Source organism: Tauraco erythrolophus, chromosome Z (genome assembly GCF_009769465.1).
Source record: "Tauraco erythrolophus isolate bTauEry1 chromosome Z, bTauEry1.pri, whole genome shotgun sequence".
Taxonomy (NCBI): domain Eukaryota; kingdom Metazoa; phylum Chordata; class Aves; order Musophagiformes; family Musophagidae; genus Tauraco; species Tauraco erythrolophus.
In genome coordinates this window covers 55269113-55294016 of record NC_141496.1, presented here as the reverse complement: position 1 = coordinate 55294016, position 24904 = coordinate 55269113, and the positions used below count along the sequence as shown (strand labels likewise).

The 24904-nt window shown below is 39.8% G+C and overlaps 1 protein-coding gene across 10 annotated transcripts in view; it reads right to left on the bottom strand.

The window, feature by feature from the left end:
- Positions 1-23472, bottom strand: part of CSNK1G3 (casein kinase 1 gamma 3) — a 69344-nt gene extending 45872 nt beyond the window's left edge. For 6 of the 10 annotated variants that reach the window (XM_086629970.1, XM_086629968.1, XM_086629971.1 and 3 more), the window contains exons 1-3: positions 23295-23472; positions 19491-19531; positions 11730-11799 (exon numbers count right to left, since the gene is read on the bottom strand). In XM_086629970.1, coding sequence (XP_086486096.1) covers positions 11730-11799; positions 19491-19531; positions 23295-23472 — 289 coding nt within the window. Of the gene's footprint in view, positions 1-11490; positions 11494-11729; positions 11800-19490; positions 19584-19946; positions 19961-23294 lie in introns of those variants that run through there. The other 4 variants (XM_086629973.1, XM_086629972.1, XM_086629977.1 and 1 more) reach the window with 2 other exon arrangements.
- Between the last annotated feature and the right edge of the window lie 1432 nt (positions 23473-24904).

Here is a 24904-nt window from a genome sequence, read left to right as displayed (position 1 = left end):
AGGAGGTGGAGGAGGAGGCAGGGGAGGAGGAGAAGGAGGAGGAGGAAGAGGAGGAGAAGGAGGAGGAGAAACATCAGCCGTTATGCCAGCAGCCTCACTTCTCTGGTCCATGGTGTGCAGCGCCTGATGATCGGCCCACCAGGAAACGGCGTGGAGCCGGAGGCTGCGTGCCAGGGAGCAGCTGGAGAGGCACGGCGGGCAGCTGCCCGCCTTCGCATGGCACGGCACAGAGACGATGCCCGCTACCACCAGAGAAGGCGGCACATCTTAGAGACCTGTAGAAGAGCAACTGGTGGAGGAGGAGGAGGAGAAACATCACCCCTCGCACCATCAGAGCTGCCGCTCACGCGACCGACGCCGTCCAGTGCGCAGCTGCGACACACAGGGGAAAGCATGGGGCTCCAGCGTGTCCGTCTGCTGAGGCGCAGGGTGAGGCCCAGGCGTGACGGCCCACCAAAGGATGAACTGGAGCCCATGGAGATGGATCCGCCCTGAGAAGAATCAGTCATGGCAGTGGGTCCACCTGACACAGGATCACCTGGCAGTAACCAGCCATCCAGGCTCCCCTGTGTGAGATGGTACCAACGGCATCGCAGGAGCACTCGGCTGGCTCCCACCTGGCAGCTCCACCTCCGCACCTTCAGGACTGGGACAATAAACAGCAACAAAAGAAGAAAGATGCTTTCCTCCTCTCTTATTTGGCACTTTGGCGACTGTGCCCGCACTCCTATGTCCCCTCCTGCTCTCTGTCTTTGAGTAGGAGGCTCTTTGGGCAAACTTTCTCTTTCCATGCTCACCTCTGTGCTTTGGCAATGCCTTACATTCTGGGATTTTTTTGAGGCTGTAACATCAATAATTTGAGAATAGTTTTTTGAACAGAGTACAATGACCATCAGAAAAGCCGTTGAAGCCTCAGAGTTTGTAGTTTCCAAAGATATTAATCTGGTAACAGATCTGCATTGTAGTGTTTAAAAAGACAGTTCATCAGATCGAGTGCACCCTCAGCAAGTTTGCAGATGACACCAAGCTGTGTGGTGTTGTGACATGCTGGAGGGAAGGGATGCCATCCAGAGGGACCTTGACAGGCTGGAGAGGTGGGCCTGTGAGAACCTCATGAAGTTCAACAAGGCCAAGTGCAAGGTCCTGCACGTGGTTCGGGGCAATCCCATGCACAAGTACAGGCTGGGCAGAGAATGGATTGAGAGCAGCCTGGAGGAAACGGACTTGGGAGTGCTGGTGGAGGAGAAGCTCAACATGAGCCGGCAATGTGCGCTTGCAGCCCAGAAAGCCAACCGTATCCTGGGCTGCATCCAAAGAAGTGTGGCCAGCAGGTCGAGAGAGGTGATTCTGCCATCCCTCTACTCCGCTCTCGTGAGACCCCACCTGGAATACTGCGTGCAGCTGTGGAATCTCCAGCACAAAAAGGACATGGAGCTGCTGGAGCGAGTCCAGAGGAGGGCCACAAAGATGATCCAAGGGCTGGGGCACCTCTGCTATGAAGACAGGCTGAGAGAGTTGGGGCTCTTCAGCCTGGAGAAGAGAAGGCTCCAGGGTGATCTTACAGCAGCCTTCCAGTACTTAAAGGGGGCCTACAGGAAAGCTGGAGAGGGACTTTTTCCAAGGACGTGTAGTGATAGGACAAGGGGCAATGGCTTTAAACTGAAAGAGGGGAGATTTAGATTAGATATAAGAAAGAAATTCTTCACTCTGAGGGTGGTGAGGCACTGGACCAGGTTTCCTAGGGAAGTTGTAGATGCCCCATCCCTGGAAGTGTTCAAGGCCAGGTTGGATGAGGCTTTGGGCAACCTGGTGTAGTGGAGCGTTTCCCTGCCTCTGGCAGGGTGTCCTGGTTTTAGCTGGGACAGAGTAAGCTCTTCTCTTAGCAGCTAGAAGAGCTCCATGTTTTGGTTTTACTCAGAGGCTCGCTCTGAGAAGAATGTTGATAGCAAGCTGATGTTTGTGGTTGGACGTGAGACTCCAAGGACTTTTCAGTGTGCTGGAGTGCAGGAGCACAGCGGGATAAGGGGGGAGCATAGCTGGGACAAGGGGGACACAATTCCCCTTGTGATTTGTGGTGGAACTTAAGATTGAGGGCCAAACTGGCCAATTAGTATTCCATATCATGCAGCGTCATGTTCAGCATAAAAGTGAGGGACAGACGGACAGAAGGGCTTTTGCGCTTTGGCTCTTTCACCGCTTCTGCTCTTTTACGCTTGCTGCGCTTTTGCTCTTGCCTTTTTTCCCCTCTCTCTTCCAGTACTCCCACTCTCAGGGCACTATCTCTCTCTCTGCCCCTCTCTATTTCGGGGTCTCGCGTTCGTCCGGGATTGCAGCTTCGGGACAAGACGGGCTTCGCATACGAGGGGGTGGTGAGCATCTACACTGTGTATTAAATCATCTGTATTAAATTGTTCTTATCTCAACCCATGGGTTTCCCATTTCTCCTTTAATTTTCTCCCTCATTCCTGGGGGTGGGGGAGGGTGAGTGACCAGCTGTGTGGGTTTGGTTGCTGGAGCAACCTAACCCACGACACAGGGCACTTGGAACTAGATGATCTTTAAGGTCCCTTCCAGCCCAAACTGTTCTATGAGCCTACATTAAAGCCAGCAAGAGTAAGCAGTAACTAGAGGAAAGGTAAAGGGGGAGATCACAACCGCAGACTCAGTTTAGGACCAAAAAGATTTACCCCCTCATGCCTGCATGGAGCGTGCCAATATAAATATGTTTACCGAATAGTAGATGATATGTTAAGTACTAACTAACGAGTGCAATTTTTGATAAGATTTATACTAATTGTAATAGTATAACAGGATAAATATGCTATGATCTTCTCGTAAAGGCAAGCTAACTTCGTAGAATACCACCTTGCCCACAACTTTGCAGAATCCTGTAATAAAGAAATACCTCAACCCTGTGTGTATTGGCTTGCATACTGGTGCATCCCACTTTTCGGACAATAATGTTACACAAATATATAACTTATACATGCATTGGCCAACAGTTATCCTGCAAGAAAAGTCTTTGCCAGCTTTAAGAGTGGAAGTGTTAACTAGACTTCAGTTAAAGAACAGAAGTATAACAGCTCAGAAAAATAAAATACTATTAACAATATCAAGCATCTACCTTCTCTGAAACATTAATACAGCCATTTCAGAAGCAGGATAATCCACAGCTGAACAGATCTTTGTCTCTTTCAAAAACGACCTCAAATGAAAAACTAAAACCTAATAATAGACACCTCTTGTTGCTATAGACGGGTACCATAGTAACAGTCTGTTCTTAGTAAAACAGCAGCATTGCAGACACAAGGCAGGTTAAGCAGCAGAAGCCACCTGTCATACTTTTGTTTCATTTGTCAGATGGGTAAGTACAAAAGAGTCCTTATTCACTTGCAAAGACTCCCAGCCACTAAGATTGATGACCCACAGATTTAAGAGATGTTAGAAAAATCAGACAGTAGAAGTTGAATAGTTTTTACACTCTTCAACACATAATACATAACTTCTTTAATATGTACGCAGACTCCTTATTGCAAAAAGAAACTGAACCATACTGCAAATACCTACCCGTTCAAGAAACCAAGCATTTTTTTAAACAAAAAAAAAATCCATTAAAAAAATTCTCAGCTTTATTGCTCAAAGCTCAAATCGAGCCAGCAGTTACTGATTTCCAGAATCCCCCTGACCATCAAAGTAGGAAAGCAAGCTGAATTTATGTGCAGTTAAATTAAGAGCATAGCACATGAAATACATCTACAGCTCATCATCCTACTACAGGGAGAAATATCGATAGCGTAAAAGATAAATACAAAAATCAATAAAGAATAAAAAACTTTTTCTATTCATTCCAAAAACCTTAGAGTAGTTTTAGGTAAGAATTCAGCCATAGCTTTCTTTGTAGTACTGCACTTACGATAATATATCAGTTTTTCTTACCATTCATACTTGGATATTAAGACAAAAAATAATTCTAACTAGAACTTTATTAGAATGAAAGATATTTTAAATTCCATCTGTAGGTTGCTCATTCAGTTGACTAGAAGTTTTTGCATACTGACTAAATGATCTCAAACTTCATGAGGAGAGTATGTTCACAATTACTGAATAACAAAATTATGGCACAAACCAGCAATTTTAATAAAAATTTCTACTGGTATATAAAACTTAAACAAAAGCTAAATAATTATGTCACCAAAATGAGACACATCTTTAAACTAACTTAAGAACTACTTTTAGTAAGTTTTAGATCTATTCTCTCAAATAATTAAAATATCTTTCCAAAAAAGCCCAAAAGTACACAAAATGTTTCCTGTTTAAGAAAGATTCTTCACATTTTTTTCCTGACATGCTACCGCACATTCACAGACATGTTCAGTAAAAGCATATTTGAAAGTAAAGTTACAGATTGTAAGCCTTCTTTATGAGCAGATTCTCTGCAAAGGAATACTGTTTTGAAACGTTAATGCTTTTTCATGCAAGTCAAAAAGACTTATTAGTAACAAAGAATGAATATTCTCAGCTGAAAAGTCCTGTGTATAAAAACTGCACATCTATTATATTTCCTGTTTATTTTTCCCTTGTTCTTTTACAGAGCAGAATGATAAAAGATCCTCCAAACTTTTTTTCACTCAAGTATGTCTTCCATCTTCATGGCAGTCAAGAAGCAGAAAAGCAAGACTCTTATCACAGAAATTAATAATTAAAAAAATATCTACGCCACAAGGTTTTAGAAAAGAAAGAAAAAGAGATATTATAAGAATAAGTAAACAGACTTGTAGTAGACATATACTGGCTGGAGATAAAGGAATACCAAGAAAATCTACAAAAACGCTCCTACAAAAACGCTCCTACAAAAACGCTCCTACAAAAACGCTCCTACAAAAACGCTCCTACAAAAACGCTCCTACAAAAACGCTCCTACAAAAACGCTCCTACAAAAACGCTCCTACAAAAACGCTCCTACAAAAACGCTCCTACAAAAACGGCTCCAAAAGCAGCATTTCAAAATGCTACTTCTTCCATCAAGGGCACTCACAAGATCTGAGGAAGCACTAAGATACCTTCTAACCTTTTTAACAGAGTAAGATAATCTGTTGCCCAATAACATTTTCTTTACTTGCTTTCAGGAAAATAACTTCATTTTCTTCCAGAACTATTCATTCACATGTTAATGTCTCTGCCACCTCCCCCCATGCCACCCTCAAATAAACTGGGATTTCACAAAGGCTACAGGTATTTCAACCTTTAAGCTTCAGGTTATTTCACACGCAGTGTGAGTCTTTAGCATAACCTGTGGAATTAATAGTTCTTACTTGTGAAAAATGAAGTTTTGTTTATAGGAAATAATGGCTCTGGTTACAAAACTGGTAAAGAAAGGAAGTACTATTCCCTTTCCACCAGTTGCTTTCAAAATCATTTTTCAGTAGCCACTTGCTATTAATACACATGTATGCATGTATACATGAGGAGAACAAGTAGAAAGGCTGTTTAACACAATTAAATGCAAAATAAGCAGTCCACACAGATATAAAGCTATCAATCAAATTACGAGAACTTTAGCGTGAAGAAACAAAAACAGTCAAGGAAAAGCCTACTTTATCATGGCTAAGAAAGCCTGTAAATATGGATTTTTAGAAGCTTAGAAGTCAGAAGGCACCAAACAACTAGAACTGCTAGTACAGCGAGTAATTACTTATCAGAGGAGCCTCGCATCTGCTCACAATTGCTACACTTCAAATTTCTTCCAGCAATAACAGCTATTTTAATACTTCCTACAATGGACTCTTCTGTCACTTGCACAATGAAGATACACTTCCTTGAGTTTACTGGCTCTCTGACAAAAGTATAACCACAGCCCATAAAGCAACATTAGTACATCGATAGACCTGGCATAAGATTTTCAGTATCTCCTGTTCTATGTAGGAAGGATTAGCTGCTTCCTGAATTTATCATTTGGTCCATCAACGTTTCACCATGTTTTCCAACTGTTCATGTGACAAAACTTCTTTAATTAGCTACGCTGATAGTAAACACGTATGTCATGAAAAACCAGTCAAGGAAAACCAATTGCATCAGATTACACGAGGACAGAAATCATATAACTACGCTATTTTTTTTTCTCTACAAGAATCTCAGGCTGCATAATTTCCTGGGCTTGAGGGCCCAACGCCGGCAAAGATGGGAAAGGGAGAGTGCTGCAGAAAGACAAAGAATTGACAATTTTTTCTAACTTATCTGTAAGAAGATATAAGTATGAATATTACTTTCTTCATAATGAGTCTTTTCCACAAAACCCATTAAAACGAGCCTCAAGTGAGGTGCTTGAATAAGTCAGATAAGACTCAAAAGGAATTTACAGGGTTCTACGCCTGCTGGAGAGGTTTTCACTTTGAAATAAAAGCAGGTTACTTTGAAAACAGAGGAAGCCTATAAAAGGTTCTTCACAAATATTGCAGATGACTAGTAACTTATCAGTTTTATCCTCTTTTTCTCAAAGTAAAGGTCTTCTCATCTTCATGCAAAAAAAAAAAAAGCAGAGATCATTCTTCCTTACTATACTTTAAGGCAACAGAGCAAGCAATAAGGTTGTTGCAACCAACAAATTTGGTATCATTCAGTCTTTGTAACACTAAGTAAAGCAGACTAACCTCGATTCATAGTATCATAGAATGGTTTGGGTTGGAAGGGACCCCAAAGATTATCTAGTTCCAATACCCCCTGCCACAGGCTCAAAGCCTCATCCAGCCTGGCCTTGAACACTTCCAGAGATGGGACAGCCACAACTTCTCTGGGCAACCTGGTCCAGTGCCTCACCACCCTCAGAGTGAAGAATTTCTTCCTTAGATCTAATCTGAACATACCCTCTTCCAGTTTAAAGCCATTGCCCCTTGCCCTATCATTAAATGGCCTTGCAAAAAGTCCTTCTCCAGCTTTCTTGTAGCTCCCTTCAGGTACTGGAAGACTGCTGTAAGATCACCCTGGAGCCTTCTCTTCTCCAGGCTGAACAGCCCCAACTCTCTCAAGCCTGTCTTCATAGCAGAGGTGTTCCAGCCCTCAGATCATCTTTGTGGCCCTCCTCCAGACTCGCTCCAGCAGCTCCATGTCCTTTTTGTTTTGAGGACTCCAGAGCTGAAGGCAGTATTCCAGGTGGGGTCTCATAAGAGCAGAAGAGAGGGGCAGAATCACTTCCCTCGACATGCTGGCCACGCTTCTTTGGATGCAGCCCAGGATACAGTTGGCTTTCTGGGTTGCCAGCGCACATTGCTGGCTCATGTTGAGCTTCTCATCCACCAGCACTGCCAAGTCCTTTTCCTCAGGGCTGCTCTCAATCTATTCTCTGCCCAGCCTATGCTTGTGCTTGGGATTGCCCCGAACCACATGCAGGACCTTGCACTTGGCCTTGTTGAACTTCATGAGGTTCTCACAGGCCCACCTCTCCAGCCTGTCAAGATCCCTCTGTATGGCATCCCTTCCCTCCAGCGTGTCTACAACACCACACAGCTTGGTGTCATCTGCAAACTTGCTGAGGGTGCACTCGATCCCACTGTCCATGTCATCAACAAAGATGTTAAATAGCACTGGTCCCAGTACTGACCTCGGAGGAACACCACTTGTCACAGGCCTCCACTTGGACATTGAACCATTGACCACAACTCTGAGTGCAACCATCCAGCCAATTCCTTATCCACCAAGTGGTCCATCCATCAAAATCATGTCTTTCCAGTTAGAGACAAGGATGTCGTGTGGGACAGTATCAAATACTTTGGATAAGTCCAGGTAGATGATGACAGTTGCTCTTCCCTTATCCATCAATGCTGTAACCTCGTCATAGAAGGCCACAAAATTAGTCAGGCAGGATTTGCCCTTAGTGAAGCCATGCTGGCTGTCACCAATCACCTCCTTATTTTCTATGTGCCTTAGAACACTTGCCAGGAGGATCTGCTCCATGACCTTGCCAGGCACAGAGGCGAGACTGACTGGCCTGTAGTTCCCTGGGTCATCTTTTTTCCCCTTTTTAAAAACAGGGGCTATGTTTCCCCTTTTCCAGTCAGCGGGAACTTCACCAGACTGCCGTGACTTCTGAAATATGATGGATAGTGGCTTAGCAACTTCATCTGCCAGCTCCCTCAGCATTTCATCAGGCCCCATGGACTTGCACACCTTCAGGTTCATTAGATGGACTCGCACCTGATCTTCTCCTACAGTGGGCAGTTCTTCATTCTCACAGTCCCTGCCTTTGCCTTCTGTGACTTGGGTTGTGCAGCAGGAGTCTGCTCTCCTGAAATCCAGGGTAGTGAGCTTGCTGAGCGCCCTCCTAGTCTCCCTAAGAATCTTGAATTCCACCATTTCATGGTCACTGTAGTCAAGGCTGCCCTTGAGCATCACGTTCCCCACCAGCCTCTCCTTGTTGGTGAGAATAAGGTCCAGCAAAAAATCTCTCCTCATTGCTTCCTCTACCACTTGGAGAAGGAATTTATCAAGGCAATCCAGGAACCTCTTGGAATGCTTGTGCCCTGCTGTGTTGTCCCTCCAACTGATATTGGGGTGGTTGAAGTCCACCATGAGGACCAGGGCTCGTGAACGTGAGACTGCTCCTATCTGTCTGTAGAGGGCCTCACCCACTTGGTCTTCCTGGTCAGGGGGCCTGCAGCAGACCCCCACTACTATGTCACCTGTCCCTGCCCTCCCTTTTAACCTGACCCATAAGCTCTCAGTTAGCTCCTCATCCACCCCCAGGTGCAGCTCCATGCACTCCAGCTGGTCTTTGACATAGAGAGCAACACCTCCTCCTTTTCTCCCCTGCCTGTCCTTCCTAAAGAGCCCGTATCTTTCCATTCTGACACTGCAGTCATAGGATTCATCCCACCATTTCTCTGTGATGCCAATAAGATCATATTCCTGCAGGCATGCACACACTTCTAACTCCTCTTACTTATTCCCCATGCTGTGTGTTTTTGCACAGAGGCATTTAATTTGGGCCTCAGATGAAGCTGACTTCCTGGCTTCAAGTGCGCCCATCAGCAAGCTTGCTGAGGGTGCACTTGATCTCACTCTCCATGTAACTGTTAAACAGCACCGGCCCCAGTACTGACCCCTGAGGATCACCACTCGTCAATGGCCTCCACTTGGACATCGAGCCGTTGACCACAACTCTTTGAGTGTAACCATCCAGCCAATTCCTTATCCACCGAGTAGTCCACCCATCGAATCCGTGTCTCTCCAATTTAGGGCCAAGTATTTCATGCGGGACATTGTCAAATGCTTTGGACAATTACAGGTCAATGATGTCAGTTGCTCTTCCCTTATCCACCAACACTGTAATACCATTGTAGATGGCCACCAAATTTGTCAGGCATGATTTGCCCTTACTGTAACGATGATTTGCCTACATTCTTACAATAAACACAGTCCTCCAATCTTATTCAGTAAACAAAATGCTAAACAAAATTACACTTGCTAAGACATTTTTTTCAAGGAGTATTCCCATAAGGGTTCCTTCCTCTGAGAAGCACTGCCTGTTTTCTGCAGTCTGAAGTAGTAATTACAGTCTTATTCTTACCTCTGTTGCACAGCTCCTTTGCAATTTTAGATAGTTACACCTTGGTTTTCACAGCTGGGCAGTGTCTCTAACTGGTGGGTTGCCATGTCTCATTAGTTATTAAGATCTCTGCTTTCCACTTATCAGTTACTTTACAATGCTATTAGTGTATGCTGACAATTTATAACTACTTACAAAAAACACAGACATTACACCCTTTTGACTTTTTCCAATTTGCAAGCATATAAGTCTGAACATTTTGACTGGGCATTCTGCAACTTAATTTTCCATCTATGAACAGGAATAGACAATGTCATGCCTTGCAAAGAGTTATCTCTAAAGATTCCTAGTTGTAGAGCATTCATACTACAGCATCAAAAAAAGTTCTACAATGAATTGCAAGTACTGGAAACTGTTTCCCTAGAGAGGGTCTTTAAAGAAAAGCACTAAATTTTGAAAGCTACCTAACTAGATAAACACTATCCAGGCTGTGCATCAATGAACATATGAGCCTGAATTTTTGAAAGTGAAAGCAGTGTTATCCAACAATGAAGGAGTTAAAATTTTTGTGTAAGAATTTCATGAAGGGTTTAGTAGGCTGTTTGCACATATGTAAGGAATATAACAAGAAAACCATCCTTGAAACTCCCAAAAGTGTTTAGGAGGGAGACTCTTTATCAAGAATAGTCTGCCTTTGAAGGGAACATCCCAGAAAAATGTACAAAATTTGCCATTTCTGAATCATAAGCATGTGCAGCAATGACTTGGAGAAAAGGTAATTCTGGCAGGGGGAGATCGCGACCACCAACTCACAGACCACCTCCACTAAACATAACCCAGACCCAAAAGAAAGGGGCAGAGGAAGAGGACTGAGCATGCAAAGTGATTTACATGTAAAGCGAGAGAAAACTAATCAATTGTTTAAGAGAATGACAATGAATATGTGAACACGTTATGAATATGCACGATCACAGTGTGTAACTAAGTTTCTGTCCAGGGGCCAGGTGTCCGTGCCAGAAGGAGACATCCCCCGTGCACCCGGTGCCGCAATAAAGAATGCCGCTTTCTAACACTACAAACTGTGGCAAAGAGTTTCTGTCTCGATTTTCGGTGACAGTAGTATTTTACAAGTATTCAAATTCATCTTAACACATACATTCAAGGCAACAAAAGGAAAGTGGTATGGGCATGATCATTTTGTATTCTCTGACTTTCAGAGATGACTTTTCAGCTTATATAGTATTTTCTTGTAATTTAAGCATTACTTTAAAATCACCGTCACAAAATCCAAGCTGCCTTTGACAGGAAAAAAAACGAGTGTGCATGTAGAAAACAACTATTAGTAGCCCATTTTATACAATAAAATTCTACATTAGTAAAAAAACCAAAAAAGTTACTAAATACGTGACCTATGAAAAACTATTTTAAGAATTAAAGGATCATTTTCAAGGAAAATATTGTAAGATTTTTTCCTAGGGTTATAAATAATTTCGTAAAGATTTGTATTCATTTTCCTAGTTTAAGGATCTTCACTTCTTGCTAACTGACTATATACAGTTTTGTGCAAGGCACAAAAACACATGAGAAGTTTTTCATATTTCTCACCTGTAAAAGCAAAAGGTGACAACTGGATCATTGAAGGGATCATCAAAAGAGTATTTCTGAGTGTAAAATCAAAGGGGGTAAATCGAGAAATTCCAATCTTAAACTGCGTTTAAAATTAAACTTTTTTTAAAAGCGTTTAAGATACTTAAAACTTGTAAGCAGCAATATATACTGTTATCAATGGAACTGAAGTAAAATAAAACAGACTGAAGCTATATAAATATCACAGCAACTTTATATAAAAATGTGTGATTAGTAGATTAGCAGTTCGGTCATTTATAGTGTTTATTCGAAAATAACATGCTGGGAATACTCAGACTGCTTAATTTAAGCATATGCACGCAAACCTGCTGATACTTAAGACTTATTAAATAGTCCTAGGATTTCACAGACACACTTTAAAAAGTAGAACAAAAAGAGTCTTACAATACTAGAAAAATTCATACATTAATCTCTCCTCATAGGGCTTTTTTCTGCTTCAACTAGGGACACTTATTAAATAGACTTACACCTCTATATCAGACAACTTCTCTGAAAAATTGATCCTGGATTAGATTACAGTAAAATGCATGACACTGCTTTTTACCTCCAGATCCTAGCTGCTTGTAGAATCTGTATTCCAAATGTAGCTGTGGTGCTCTCGACTTCATTGGCTCCTGATTTAAAAACAAAAACAACATTTAAAACAAAGCCTCTCCGCCAAAACCTAAGAAATAATAAACTTTACTACAACCAGCCAAACTAACCCTACTGCTTCCAAGTGAGATGGAAAGTTTGAATGTTTCTTCCAAAATGACTGATCATTAAGAAACTAAGAAACCTAAACCTCAGTCAGGTGAGACTGGAGCACATAGAGACATTTAGATATTGTATTGCTCCACGGAACTGGGGTCCAACATGCAAACACAATCACAGACCCACAACGGAACAGCTGAAACACAGTTTATCTCTCCAGAGCATGTAGGTGATGTGTCTTGCAGCTCTTAAAAGGTGGCACTGATATGAAGCTTAACTGATCGAAAAGACTGTCAACACACCTGCTATACATGATAGATATATCCTTATAAAAACTTTTATCCTCAGATCTTGACAAAAAAATAAAAAATCCTTCCACCAAATATTAATGGTTTACCAGAAATTAAGTGGCACCATGCTAAACTCTAAATCTGAAACAAAAAAAAAAGCACAACAATAAGTTTGTAGTTTAAATCTTTTTTTTCCTAACAGAATTTACATGAGCTACTGAAATCTTAGTTCTGTGTTCTACATACTAATGTGGCAAGGTCTCGTAAAACAAAGTGACATGAGATCAAACAGAGGAACACAGCAGCAGCCTAAATGAAAAACCTGACTTCTGGAGTATTTCTCTTTGCAAAGTAAAAGTACTTTATCATAAGATTCTCAAAGTAATTTCCTAGAGCATCTTTCAGAAGATACACCTGGTTTCTTGCAATATGTAACACCTTCCAATACATCAGTGGTAATTTTAGCATTAACTGTGCATTATTCCTACACAGACTGCTCCTACTACAATTGCACCACATAATTAGTAAGATCGTTAATACACTTATCAGCCATAACTGATACTGCTGGATGTCAGTTTTTGGGAAAAGTTTGGGCAAGGTACTCATCTCTTTCTTCACACCATCTTCTCCAGATGCTAACAGTTTATTAACCTGTGCCATTTCCTAGTGGTAGATCCAGGCCATAGAAACCCTGAGCCAATGTGGAATCATAAGAAACTTAGTCCTTGTTCTCAACCCATCTCGCTCCAACAAATGTTTCGAATTGCTGCTACTGCTACAGCCGACGTCCCTGTCAGGGTTTCATAGATTCATAGATTTCTAGGTTGGAAAAGACCTTAGAGATCATCGAGTCCAACTATCCCTAATCCCCATTAAACCATATTCTCAAGTAGATCGTCCACCCTATTCTTAAACACATCCAGGGGCAGGGACTCAACCACCTCCCTGGGCAGCCTATTCCAGTGGCTGACAACCCTTTCAGAGAAGAAATACTTCCTAACATCCAACCTGAATCTCCCCTGACTAAGCTTATGCCCATTTCCTCTTGTTCTATCACCCATCACTAATGTAAAGAGCCCTTCCCCCACCTCCCCACCATCTTTTCTCAAGTATTTATAGGCCGTAATCAGGTCTCCCCTCAGCCTCCTCTTCTCCAGGCTAAACAGCCCCAACTCCCTCAGCCGCTCCTCAGAAGTTTTATTTTCCAGCCCCTTGACCAGTTTAGTCGCCCTTCTTTGGACTCGCTCCAGGAGCTCATTATCTCTCTTAAAGCGAGGGGCCCAAAACTGGACACAATATTCCAGGTGCGGCCTCACCAGTGCCGAGTACAGGGGCAGGATCACTTCCCTGCTCCTGCTGGTCACACTATTCTTGATACACGCCAGTATCCCATTGGCCTTTTTGGCCACCTGGGCACACTGCTGGCTCATATCAAGCCGGTAGTCAACCAAGACCCCCAGGTCCTTCTCCGCCAGGCAGCTCTCCAGCCACTCTTCCCCAAGCCTATAGCGATGCTTGGGGTTTTTATACCCCAAGTGAAGGACTCTGCACTTGGCCTTATTAAAGCTCATGCCATTGGCCTCAGCCCAACGATCCAGTCTGTTCAAATCCCTCTGAAGGGCCTCCCTACCCTCGAGCAGATCAAGGGTGCATTTATGCATTTGATTTTGCCAGGATGCCAAAGGTTGAGGACTAAAAGTAAAAGATGGACAATGTAACAGCTTCTAAAAAAAAAAAAAAACAAAACAAAACAAACAAACAAAACCCAAACAAATAGAATTTTATATGCTTTTTATGCTCCAGAGGACTCATCCTAGCTCAACACTGGAATTCTTTGCAGTGAAGTGAGCAAGAGCGTTCTAAAACAAAAAGGTGTTGATCCCTCACAAACTGAGTTACTAAGCATTAATAACTGGGCCACCAAAAGGTCCTACTTACCGTTGATGAGGAGAACACATGAAATTTATTGCCAAGACAGACATTTATTGCCCTTAACAAAACGCTTTACTATAAATATGACCCTAAGCAAATCAGTGCAACTATCAACCTTTAGCACTTAGCTTTCAGAGGTGTAAGTAAATCCACTGTGAAGAATGTTATCGAAACATTTTAACCTTTCACAAAACCACACAAATCTAGCTACCAGTTTGCCTACAGTAGTAGTATTAAGTCTCTTAGTTACAAAAGATACCACTCTCTACAGAGTCTCTAATTAAGGCTTGTCATTCTGCCTGCTAAGAGGAAAATATTTTAGTCCAAAATGCTCACCACGTCTGCAGAATATACTAAGACAAGACACTGGCTTATTGGCAGTTTGATTTTGTTCAATTACACAGTTTTACCCTAATTGATAGTACATTAACAACTTAATCACCATTCAATGTTGTAAGATGCTCACATAGCAAGGATGAAAAATAGCTTGTATGTATTACATTTATGTAAATAGACCAAACAAAAAATTCTCCTAAGGAAAAGAAACAGCTTCCAATTTTTGACATACACAGCTACACTTTTTCAAATGAATGCTGCTTGTTCCAGTCATCAGAAGGCAACAGTTCTGATGAGCTTCAGAAGGCAAATGTTCTCAAACGGTTAAACAAGTCTACCTGGCAACTGCACATCAGCCAAAGACTTGAAGTTAAACCCTGTCTAGCAGAGGGACAATTACATACTTTTACTCCCTACAGTAATGGTGAAAAAAACCATGGTGATATGTACTTGTAGTTCATTTATTGGTTAACAGTCAAATGCCTTATTTTGTAAGGAGGCTTAGGTATCTTCCTGACTGTTCAGTAACTCCAAACAAAGAAGGGAAATACAATCTTTTGATCAACAAAACATGTGAGAGGGCAAGCACAATAAGCTCTTCACTTAACATTTGTTTTGTTCCTACACATCTCACTTTGCAGTATGCACTGAACCACCAATAAATGAGAAAAGATAGATAAGGATAAATCAAGACAAAGGTATGTTAAATGTAATCTTCCACCATAAGATAAGAGTGAAGAATACACCACTGCAGCTACATTTTTATGTATGTCTAATAAGCATATTCGAGTATAAAAGAAAGAAATGGCAAATCACGGTTCTTCCTATTTTCATCAGTATTTCAGTATGTTTCAACATCTAAAAATAAGCTTGGGAACAGTTAACTGTTCAAACATCACGTTAATCCCAGAGGACTTTGAAGCCAATTACTCCTCTTACCAGAAGAAATTAGTTTTGTTCATTTTAAAAAGCTCAGATCTTCACTAAAGTATCCTGAAAGAACTGTTCCAGGAGTTCTGTAATGTTCTGTAAAAAACCTTCACTACACTGCTTTTACAGTCAAATCTAATGAATTCAAAGCTTCTATATTAAATTGTAGGTAGCTTCTTTTCCCTGTACAAGAGCACTTCTCTCTCTTAATGAGGGACTCGAGGTCTTGCTGCCATCAAAGAATTAATGTGCAGTTTACTAAGCACCAGTTAGCTGAGCAGCAGAAACAACAGCTCCTTAGTTCATGAGAGGTTCTTCTGAGCCAAGTTTTTTCCCCCTCCTTTTTTTTCTTTTGTGGGACACTAATACATTCAAACCAAAGGATAAAAGACACCTCAAATGTGAAATCTGTTTCAAGCTCATAATGTCCAGGGTTTTTTTTTAATTATTTTTGTGCCAAATAATGAAACAAACCACTATATCATTTTAAAGATATGCCACTTCCCTTCTAAAGGGCTTTGAGTAAACAGGTGTTTTGTTGCCTGCTGGGTTAAACCACAACAACTTACTCTAACCATAAGGTTAGAAACTTTCAAGAACTCTGATGTTAACCCAAAGCATAATATCAACATTTAGCTATTACTTACTTTTCTTGGTTTTAGTAATCCAGTGAGAACTACTCAGTATATCTTCCGTCTCTGCTTCATATTTACTTAATCAACAGTAAATATGTAAACAGTTAACAAAAGCTATTTTCAGGAAAAAACTCTTTAAGAGGTAGGACTCTTGTTACAGGAAAATATCAGTCTATTAAACAGAGTTGCACTTGATTTGGATTTACTACAGCTTTCTAGAGAGGTTCTGAAATAGTACCATTCTAGGCTGCAATAATTCTTTAAAAACAAAAAAGGAGAAAAAAAAGCATTCCAGTCTTGGAACCAATCACAATCTTCTTTCCACACACAACCCACTTAAAATTTTAAGGATTAAAATCTTAACAGTTGAATGATTAATGAATCAATGAATGAAAGATTACAGATTAAAAGCAGCAGTGACTACCTCATAACTTGCTATCTTTCACACACAGACAGAAAGAAAAACTGACTTATTTCCAGAAGCAGCTCCAGTAGAAACTTCTTTAGTTGGTATTTGGTTAGTCATTAAGCATCCTGCAGAGGAGATAAGTTTGAGCAATGGGGAAATATGTCAAAGGGAAAGGGAAGAAGAATGAAGGAGAGGGAAGAGCTGAATACAGAATAGGAGGTTTAAGTGAAGTAGAGGGTCATGTAATAAAAGCCATAAATCTAACAATAAATGAAGAAGTGAGCAGAAAAGCTACAGTTCATGTAGACTAAATGGTTATTGTTGAAGAACTACCTGATTACAAGATACCAATTCGTATACTTATAGACCAGTAGAAACATACAAACAGTGTTAGACAGTGCACAGCTGATAAAGCCCAGTTCTTACAGTCTCATTTCAGTTCTTAAAAAAGTCTGTTCTACCCTTTCAAATTTGAGTATCTGCCCAACCAGAAAAGTCCATAATGAAAGAAGCCAGATTAAGAGTAAGACCCTGGAACTGTTGCTGTTTTACCAGAACAAATAAGCATTTACATATAAACTTTATACATTAAAATGCATACATTGTATGACCCTCAGGCCTCGCATTTAAGCTATTTCCTTAAACAAGTCAGTCCTGAAGTTGCCATAAGCATCATAAACAGGAACGTACTTGTATAATTTTGTCCACGAGGGAAATATTAATTCAACACAATGAAAAGTTTAAGCCAAAGCAGGAGTTATAAATTCCGTTTACTTTTAATGTCAGAAGCACTCCTGCAAGTTGCTGTATAAATGCAGCCTTTAACTCATGCTCTCGAGAGAAAACCACAATCTTCCTGCGCTAGAGTATACGGCCATCATTTATACAAAAAACATCTGGTACAGGAGATGTCTTGCTGCTCACAAGAACACAGTATGCCAACAATGGAATGCTGCCTTGAGGAATACAAATACAGTTTTAGGATACTGCAGGAGGGATGTTACCACAATGGTACTTGCCAAGGGTTACTGCTCAAACTAGCATACATACGTAATTCAAGTAACCCCATTCAGGAGGGCTAAACCTGAACTACAGCAGGTGCAAAATAGAGGAAATTAAGAGTGTCTCATTTAGGAAAACAAAACAAAGACTAAGCATAGGCCTAATGACTGCTCTCAAAACACAAAGTGCATGCCAGACATCTAGAAAAAACTGTTAGGCTTACATTTTTAAAGGGAAAGGATAGAATACAATGAGCAAGTACAACCTACATAACTGTCAGAATAAAGTCCTGGCACTGTCTCCAACAGGAGAAGAAAAACTGTAAAAAAGCAAAATTCAGCTAAATTCTACAATTTGATGCAGCTGCTTTTAACAGACTGAACCTTGTGACCCAAATCCCTTTCAATTTGGAAACAAAATCAAAAGAGCTGAAAGATATATAAGAAAAATGAGACCCATGTTAAAAGAATCCATTAGTTCTACTGCTAATAAATGCATTTTTAGCTTACAATGATGATGCAAGCTCCAGTGTTGCTTGTCACTATGATTCCTTCCATCTGTTGTTTATTGCAAAAACACTGTAGCTTTTCATACCACTAATGTAAGAGGACAACTTGAAAAGTTAACTACATTTTCAGAGTTCTTTAAGCACTAGCAATGTTTAAAGACGTACTTTACTGCTCTGTCTTTTTCAGCAACTTCAATAGTTCAAGCTTTTTGCACAGCTGCAAATGAACAGCTATAAGATTGAGTAATTTGGAAACAAAGTAAAAGCTGACACTGAACACTATCTTTGGACATTGACATGGGCTGAAAGAGTAGCTGAGTTTATTAATAGTTACATACATAGAAGTGGTTTACCAAAATCCACTGATCAGATTATAAAGTTCTCTTGCTCTACATCATCAACTAACTAGTGCTCAAAAAAAAAAGAAAAACCACTAGCTTGCAAACTCTTTCTGAATGTGCTTTATAGCAAACAGCCTTTAATTAGAGGGATTGTCAGACAATTTTCAAGTTTTACCAGACACACAAAATAACTTTCAAGATATTTTAAGACAAAATAAATTTAAATTTAGTATAACACATGCACAATAACCTTCAAAACTGCACCTAATGTTGCTCTTTCAAACCATAACATGAATGTTTTCACATCCGCAAATAGTGCTGAAGTAAATATTTTTCTAAGCAAAGACAGCAATACAAGCATTTTTTAGGAGTTTATAATATACATTTGTAATGCTTTTTAGATTTCCCCTTTGAAGTGATGAATTTCTGTTTCCATACTTCACCTTTCACTTTATAGAACCAGAAATTCACCATACTATGCTATGACAAATGTTCTGTCTGCTGCAGCAGCAATAAATTAATGGGAGTCCTAAAATTCCGCCAATGACAAAGAGCAAACAACTGAATTTCATCTTGAAACACTTCCATTACAAAAACAGTCATTTACCAAGAAGTTAAAAGTATCCAGAAGCATGAAGTAAACCAAGTAGTTCTAACGGAAGACTCAGAAGAAGCAGAAAAATTACATGCTAACAAAAAAAATCCACATTTACCATGTTCGTAAGTGAAGAAAACATTTTACACATCACTGCAAATAATACATGTCTACCAGAACAGATGTGCAAATACCAACAACTATAGATGAAAAACAGCTTGGGGAGGGAACAAGGATGTTGAAGTACAAGCGACCTGCAGAGTTTCTGGAGCTTCTCTGTAGTCACCTGATGTCAGATTCACATTAAATTTGATGTTCCTCTAATTGTTGCACAAAAAGAGAATCTACTAGGAAGACTGCTGCACGTATCCTTGAAGTAGCAGTCAATCATCATTGACTTTACAAACACAGATTTAGCTCTTAGAACAGTGACGACAGTTAACACGGGTTTTACTCAATATGGCCAAAGCATATAATTACATCTATCACTAACTGGTTTCATCTAGTTAGCTGAAAACATACAAAACTATTAAGGATTTCAATTATGGAAATCAAACTATTATATATGAAAGGAAAATTCTGATTGGTTTCTCGTCCCAAATCCTTTTAAAAAAAATAAATAAATTTAACTTACCAGCTTAATTGCCACATATTCATTTGTGTATAGATTTTTTCCTTGAAAAAAAGAACAAAAACAAGAATGTGAAACATTGGTTTTCCTGTTCAACTAAAATGCCATGTAAACCTCAAGGAAGTCTTTGAAACATTTTTGATCTAAGGTTCTAGGTGTTCTGGTGGTGACTTAAAAAAACATGGCTTTATTAGTCTGATACTGTACTTTAAAGAGAACTTTGCTCTTGGATAGTGTCAGAAGAGGCAGTTTCACTGAGAGAGAATGTCAGCTGTTTCCACAAGGTTGTAAAATTTTTATACACTAGAAAAGCTTGAAAATTGTTAACATACTCTAAGTGGAACGTGATATTCTAAATTTTCATATGTATTGCTGAAAATTATTTAAAATTTATTTTAAAATTATCATGTGGTTTTGGAAATCCAGACACTAATTCAAGTTCAAATTAACTAGGACTACTTTTTTCCTCAGTTCTGTAATTTATTAAGCTTAAAGTTAGTACCAACAGGGCAAGACTATTACTGACTTAAATGCTTACACAATTTGGCAAATGGATCTGCAGCTTTAAAAGTGATTCTGTAACAGCATAAGCATATTTCATCTAAAATATTAAACAAGCTTTATAGGTGTAAAATTAAAAAAAAAGAACAGATAAAGGAAAAACTAAGTTGTCATTTCCGACACTTTGTTTCTCTACAGTCTTCAAATGAGTTTAGAGTGTATTTTTAATGACAACACCACGTTTTTCTCTGTAGTATTACTCAGGTCTGAATTTCCCATGCTTAGCTCGGTTTTATTGAAGAAACTAAACAGCGAAAAGACCTGGATCAAGACAAAAAGGTTCCCTGAAAAGACAGTTACGTTTATAGTCAAAGACTACGATTGGAGTTCAATTCTTATCTTTAAAAACAGAGTACTCTTGCAAAGCTGAAAAAAGACGTACTAAAACCACGTGTCTGTTAAGTGATCAACTTTACAATAATAAACACAGAATCAATATTGGCAGCATGCCCTGATCCAATCACCAAAAGAATGGATAATTACAAGACCTATCCAGGAACTAGAGTGGAAATCCAGGCATTTTAAACAGTTATTTATCTTATGATAATTCGAGTTACATTTTTGACAAAAAGTGTACTTTGTTTAAAATTGCTCGTGTCTTTGCATGCTGTCACAACCTAAAAGACCCTAAAAGAACTCCTGCAGGGGCCCTGCTCGTTCAGCCTATTAGAGATACAAATAAGCTACCGGAGCAGCTAACAAATCCAGTTACAGTTAAGTGACTGGATATTGGGTTCCTGTAGCCAAATGTAGTAGTGACAGGCTTACTCTGAAGAAACATCAGAAGGCACGTTGCAACTTTCCATGTGGTGACTCAAGACAATTGTCTCTAAAATATGGAAGATGGCACATTTGACACTACTGTTGATCTATCTCGAAGCACAGAACAGGTATTGTGTAACACTTCACATGCAGCAGCAAGCTTTCTTTTACTATCCCATCAGTTTATCTTAACTGTAACTCAGAAGACACTTAAGATTAACAGCTCAATATTTAAAACAATTTTGCCCTTTGCAAGTTAATGGTTGCGCATCACAGACGCTCATTTGCTACCTACAGCAAATTTACCATTTCATCCACAAGCCACTACATAAGTCTGGAAATTTATTTCTTCTCAAATGGAAGAACTACGATGGCTACTGATTTGTAACTGAATTTTTATCTCCTGTAGTGCAACTTCACTGTTCTTTAGCAACTTTAGTCCTTCTCCAAGTCTTTAAGATTCAGCCCTAAGACACATGCTCAAAATATATTCCAGTTTGAGGAAGTACATAAAACAAATTAACTGCTTGCGTATACCTTTGCAGGAGGGATGCTAACCTGAAGTTACTTGCTACAATAGTAATGTAAATGTAAAAATACTACATTTAGAATCTGTAATACCAATCTTAACTCCTGCTTTCAGTAACTTACACATTTATAACATCTTACCCCACAAATAGCAATAAATAAGGATTTGAAATATCTACTGTATGTGAAAAAAAAAAAAGACGACATTAAAACGAGAAAGCCTGCACTTGTCCTGGTCGCTGTTGCAGGTCAGGACATTACACTATTGTCAATATTGTCTTCCTCTTATTTCTTTTACTTGTTTGTCCCATTTTATTTCAGTACTATCAGACTAAGTCTTAACTACTTTAATAATGTATTTAAAATGAAATAGATCATTTCACTCTGTATCTGCTGCAAGCAAATGAGTTAATCTGATATTGATCTGAAAGTTAACCAACTCCGTATGGTGTGATCACTCCAAGTTAACAGGCAGGAAAAAATTTAACTTTATTAGTTTATAGTTGTCTTAGTAGTAAAGTGACATTAATTATACGGGTTTGATTTAGTTCATGGAGAGTTTTAAAAGAAAAACTATCATTCAAATCCAGTTTAGAAAAGTTTAGGACAAGTCGAAGATAGAGCTTCAGCTTGACTTGTGAACTGCAGAGGCACATGTGTAACACTGTAAAGGTCAAAATATATCAATCTTGTTTAACTATTAATAGGAATAACAAGAGTATCTCTTATTGAGACTCTTAAATTCAGCATCCTCAGTCAGAGCTGCAGCAATGTTATCTTTCATGCCTCTACAGGATTAACATGCTAAACTTGTTTACATTCTGACTCAGAATAGATATAAGGTCCCCAGAAAGCACTATATCAAAACCATGTTATACTATATGCATGTTATAAACATGCAGATATAAACATGTTTTACTTTATGTAAGCACTACATTAAAAACATTGTTTGAAGGACGAGTAGTTGTTCTGCCAGAGGCAGATGATCAACAGAAACACAACAGCGGCATGGCCTACCCTGCTCTCGAATACCCTACTTTTGAACTCACCTCTCTCTAAACCTTGAAGAACTGCATTAGCTCAAGCCTTCCAGGAATACCGGAATAAATTCTTGCATTAAGCATTAAGTTCTATTTGTTAACACATACAGAATTTCGAGACCTTGAAAACCCTGGCTAATCATGCTGTCATTGTGGAAATTTAAGTCCTCAAAACTAAATAAATACTCTTCCAAAAGCACACACCCATGATTTAGTGTCTATTTTAGTAAATGGTAAGATTTCCAGCTTTGTGGCCCAAATTCTTCAGAATTCCAGAGGTCCTTCTCAGTTTGCCTCTTCTTCACCCTTTGATGTTCATCCATCTGTTCAGTAGGGAACTGACTGAACTACCATCTCTCAGATAGCCTCTACGGATGGATTTTCACTGCCTTTGTCTAACAGCAGCTCACTGTTAGCCTGGTTATGCTAACGATGGTGGAAAGGAAACCAAGGAATCCAAGAGCTTGCTACTATTAACAAAAATGTAGTGCTTGCTACAATGTCTCCAAGAGATCTTCAACACCACAGTACTGTAAACTGGACCGACAGGAGGAGGATGTGTTTCACATACACTTGGTCCCAAATACATCTGATGTATACTGCTTCAGCGAGCCAGGAAAGGTAGCAAAATACAATAACCATGAAGTAATTTCCAGCATCTTGTAAGAGACTGAATTTAGGATAGCACAGTTACAAAACATTTTTAGTCCCAGAAAGTTTCCTGCTACAGAGATTCTTAATATGGGACAGAGCTTGCACTGGTCAGGGTCAAGCCACAAAAGGCAAATTAAACCTATCTGAAGCTTGAAAGTAGTTTGAAGATCTGGATGGTGTGTTCATGTAGACGTTTTCATGCCTCGACTGCACACAACAGCCTTGAATATGGTAAACTGAAATAAAGAAACACGGATCTTACCTAATCGTAGTTCTCCAAAATTACCGCATCCAATTTTTTTGCCAACTCTGAAGTTAGGTCCAACCATTAAAACTCCAGAATTTGCAGAACCAGCTCCACGTGGATTATGGCCTGACCTCCCACTAGGCCGTGTCATTCTTTCATCTGGCTTGTCCTTGTCTTTCTTTTTATTATCCATATCAAGTTTACGGTACTCCACTTTGATTTCTTCCTCTTTTTAAAAATCAGTATAAGCAAACTCCAGTTAGACAATGTGAGAATGAAAACATCATCAGTGAGGTGCCCAGTTGGTTACTGTCAGTAAGCAGTCAACAACAGTGTGTTCATCCCATTCGTAAAACCTTGGTAGTATCTGTAGTAAAAATGTATCTACAGAATGCACATCACCAGCAATGTTTACTAGTATTTACAGGAACTCTGTTAAAGAAAAAAAAAGTTATTCAATACAATAAGGTTCTTGTACAAAATGACCTCTCCCTTTAACTAGTCATGCAATCAAGCTATAACTAATTATATTTGCTTTACAGATCCTCTATGAAAAGCACTACTGTAAGGTTAAAGCCTCTGATTCCAGAACATAATGGTAAGAGATACTGGCGTGACTGAAGTGAGCTAAAAAACCTCAAAGCTTAATGCAACAGATAATTTTCCATGGAAAACCAAAAACCTCCCTATAAAACTGCTTTCTGCCTAGGCAGATCACACTTAAAATCGACATTTAGACACCTGAAGCGTCTTATGCCAGCTATGCAAAACAAACCATTTTATTTCTGCGTTTTTTTCCCCAGTAGTATCTGTTGATTTAAGGAAACGGTCAAGCTGCAGTTATTGAAGTTAAAGAAAGATATTCAAACTTTAAATTATTCCCTTATCTTTTCCGAATTACAATTTCTGAGATGCTCAATTTATCAACTCACGGCAAGGACATGTCAGTTGTTTCAGTAACTCCTTGAGTTTGAAAATAAATTTCCTGTCATGGTTTAACCCAGTCAGCAACTAAATGCCATACAGCCGCTCACTCACCCTCTCCCAGCCCTGGTGAATGGGGAAAAGAATTAAAGGCAAAAAGAAGGGGAAAGAGACTCATAGGTTGAGATAAGAACAATTTAATAATAATACAAAATTAAAAGTAATAATGAGAAAATAAAAATATATTATTATGCATAAAATATGGTAATAATATATACAAGCCAGTGATGCACAGTATGATTGCTCACCACTCTGTGACCAACACCTGTCCCATCCTGGCGAGCAATCCCAAAACAGGTAAGTCCTAACAGCACAATTCTGGACAAATGACAGGCCCATAAAGGCAAAAGAGAGAGAGAGAGAGAGAACTCTGAGAGACTGAGAGTCCGAGAGATCCCTTGCAAGATGTCATGGTTTGATGTGGGGGGGAGGTTCTGGTGGCAGAAGCTGCCCATCAGATCAGACTACCATCCCCCTCAGGGCTTGAGCCAATCATTGTCCTCTGCGAATTGCCCTACTTACATCGGGACAAAGGAACAGGAAAGGTGTTCCTTTGTCCAGGAGCCAGGAGAAGGGAGGGGGTGCTGCCCCCGTTCCCTGGTGCCTGGCCGGATGGTGGCAGCGGAGCTGCTTGGGGAACT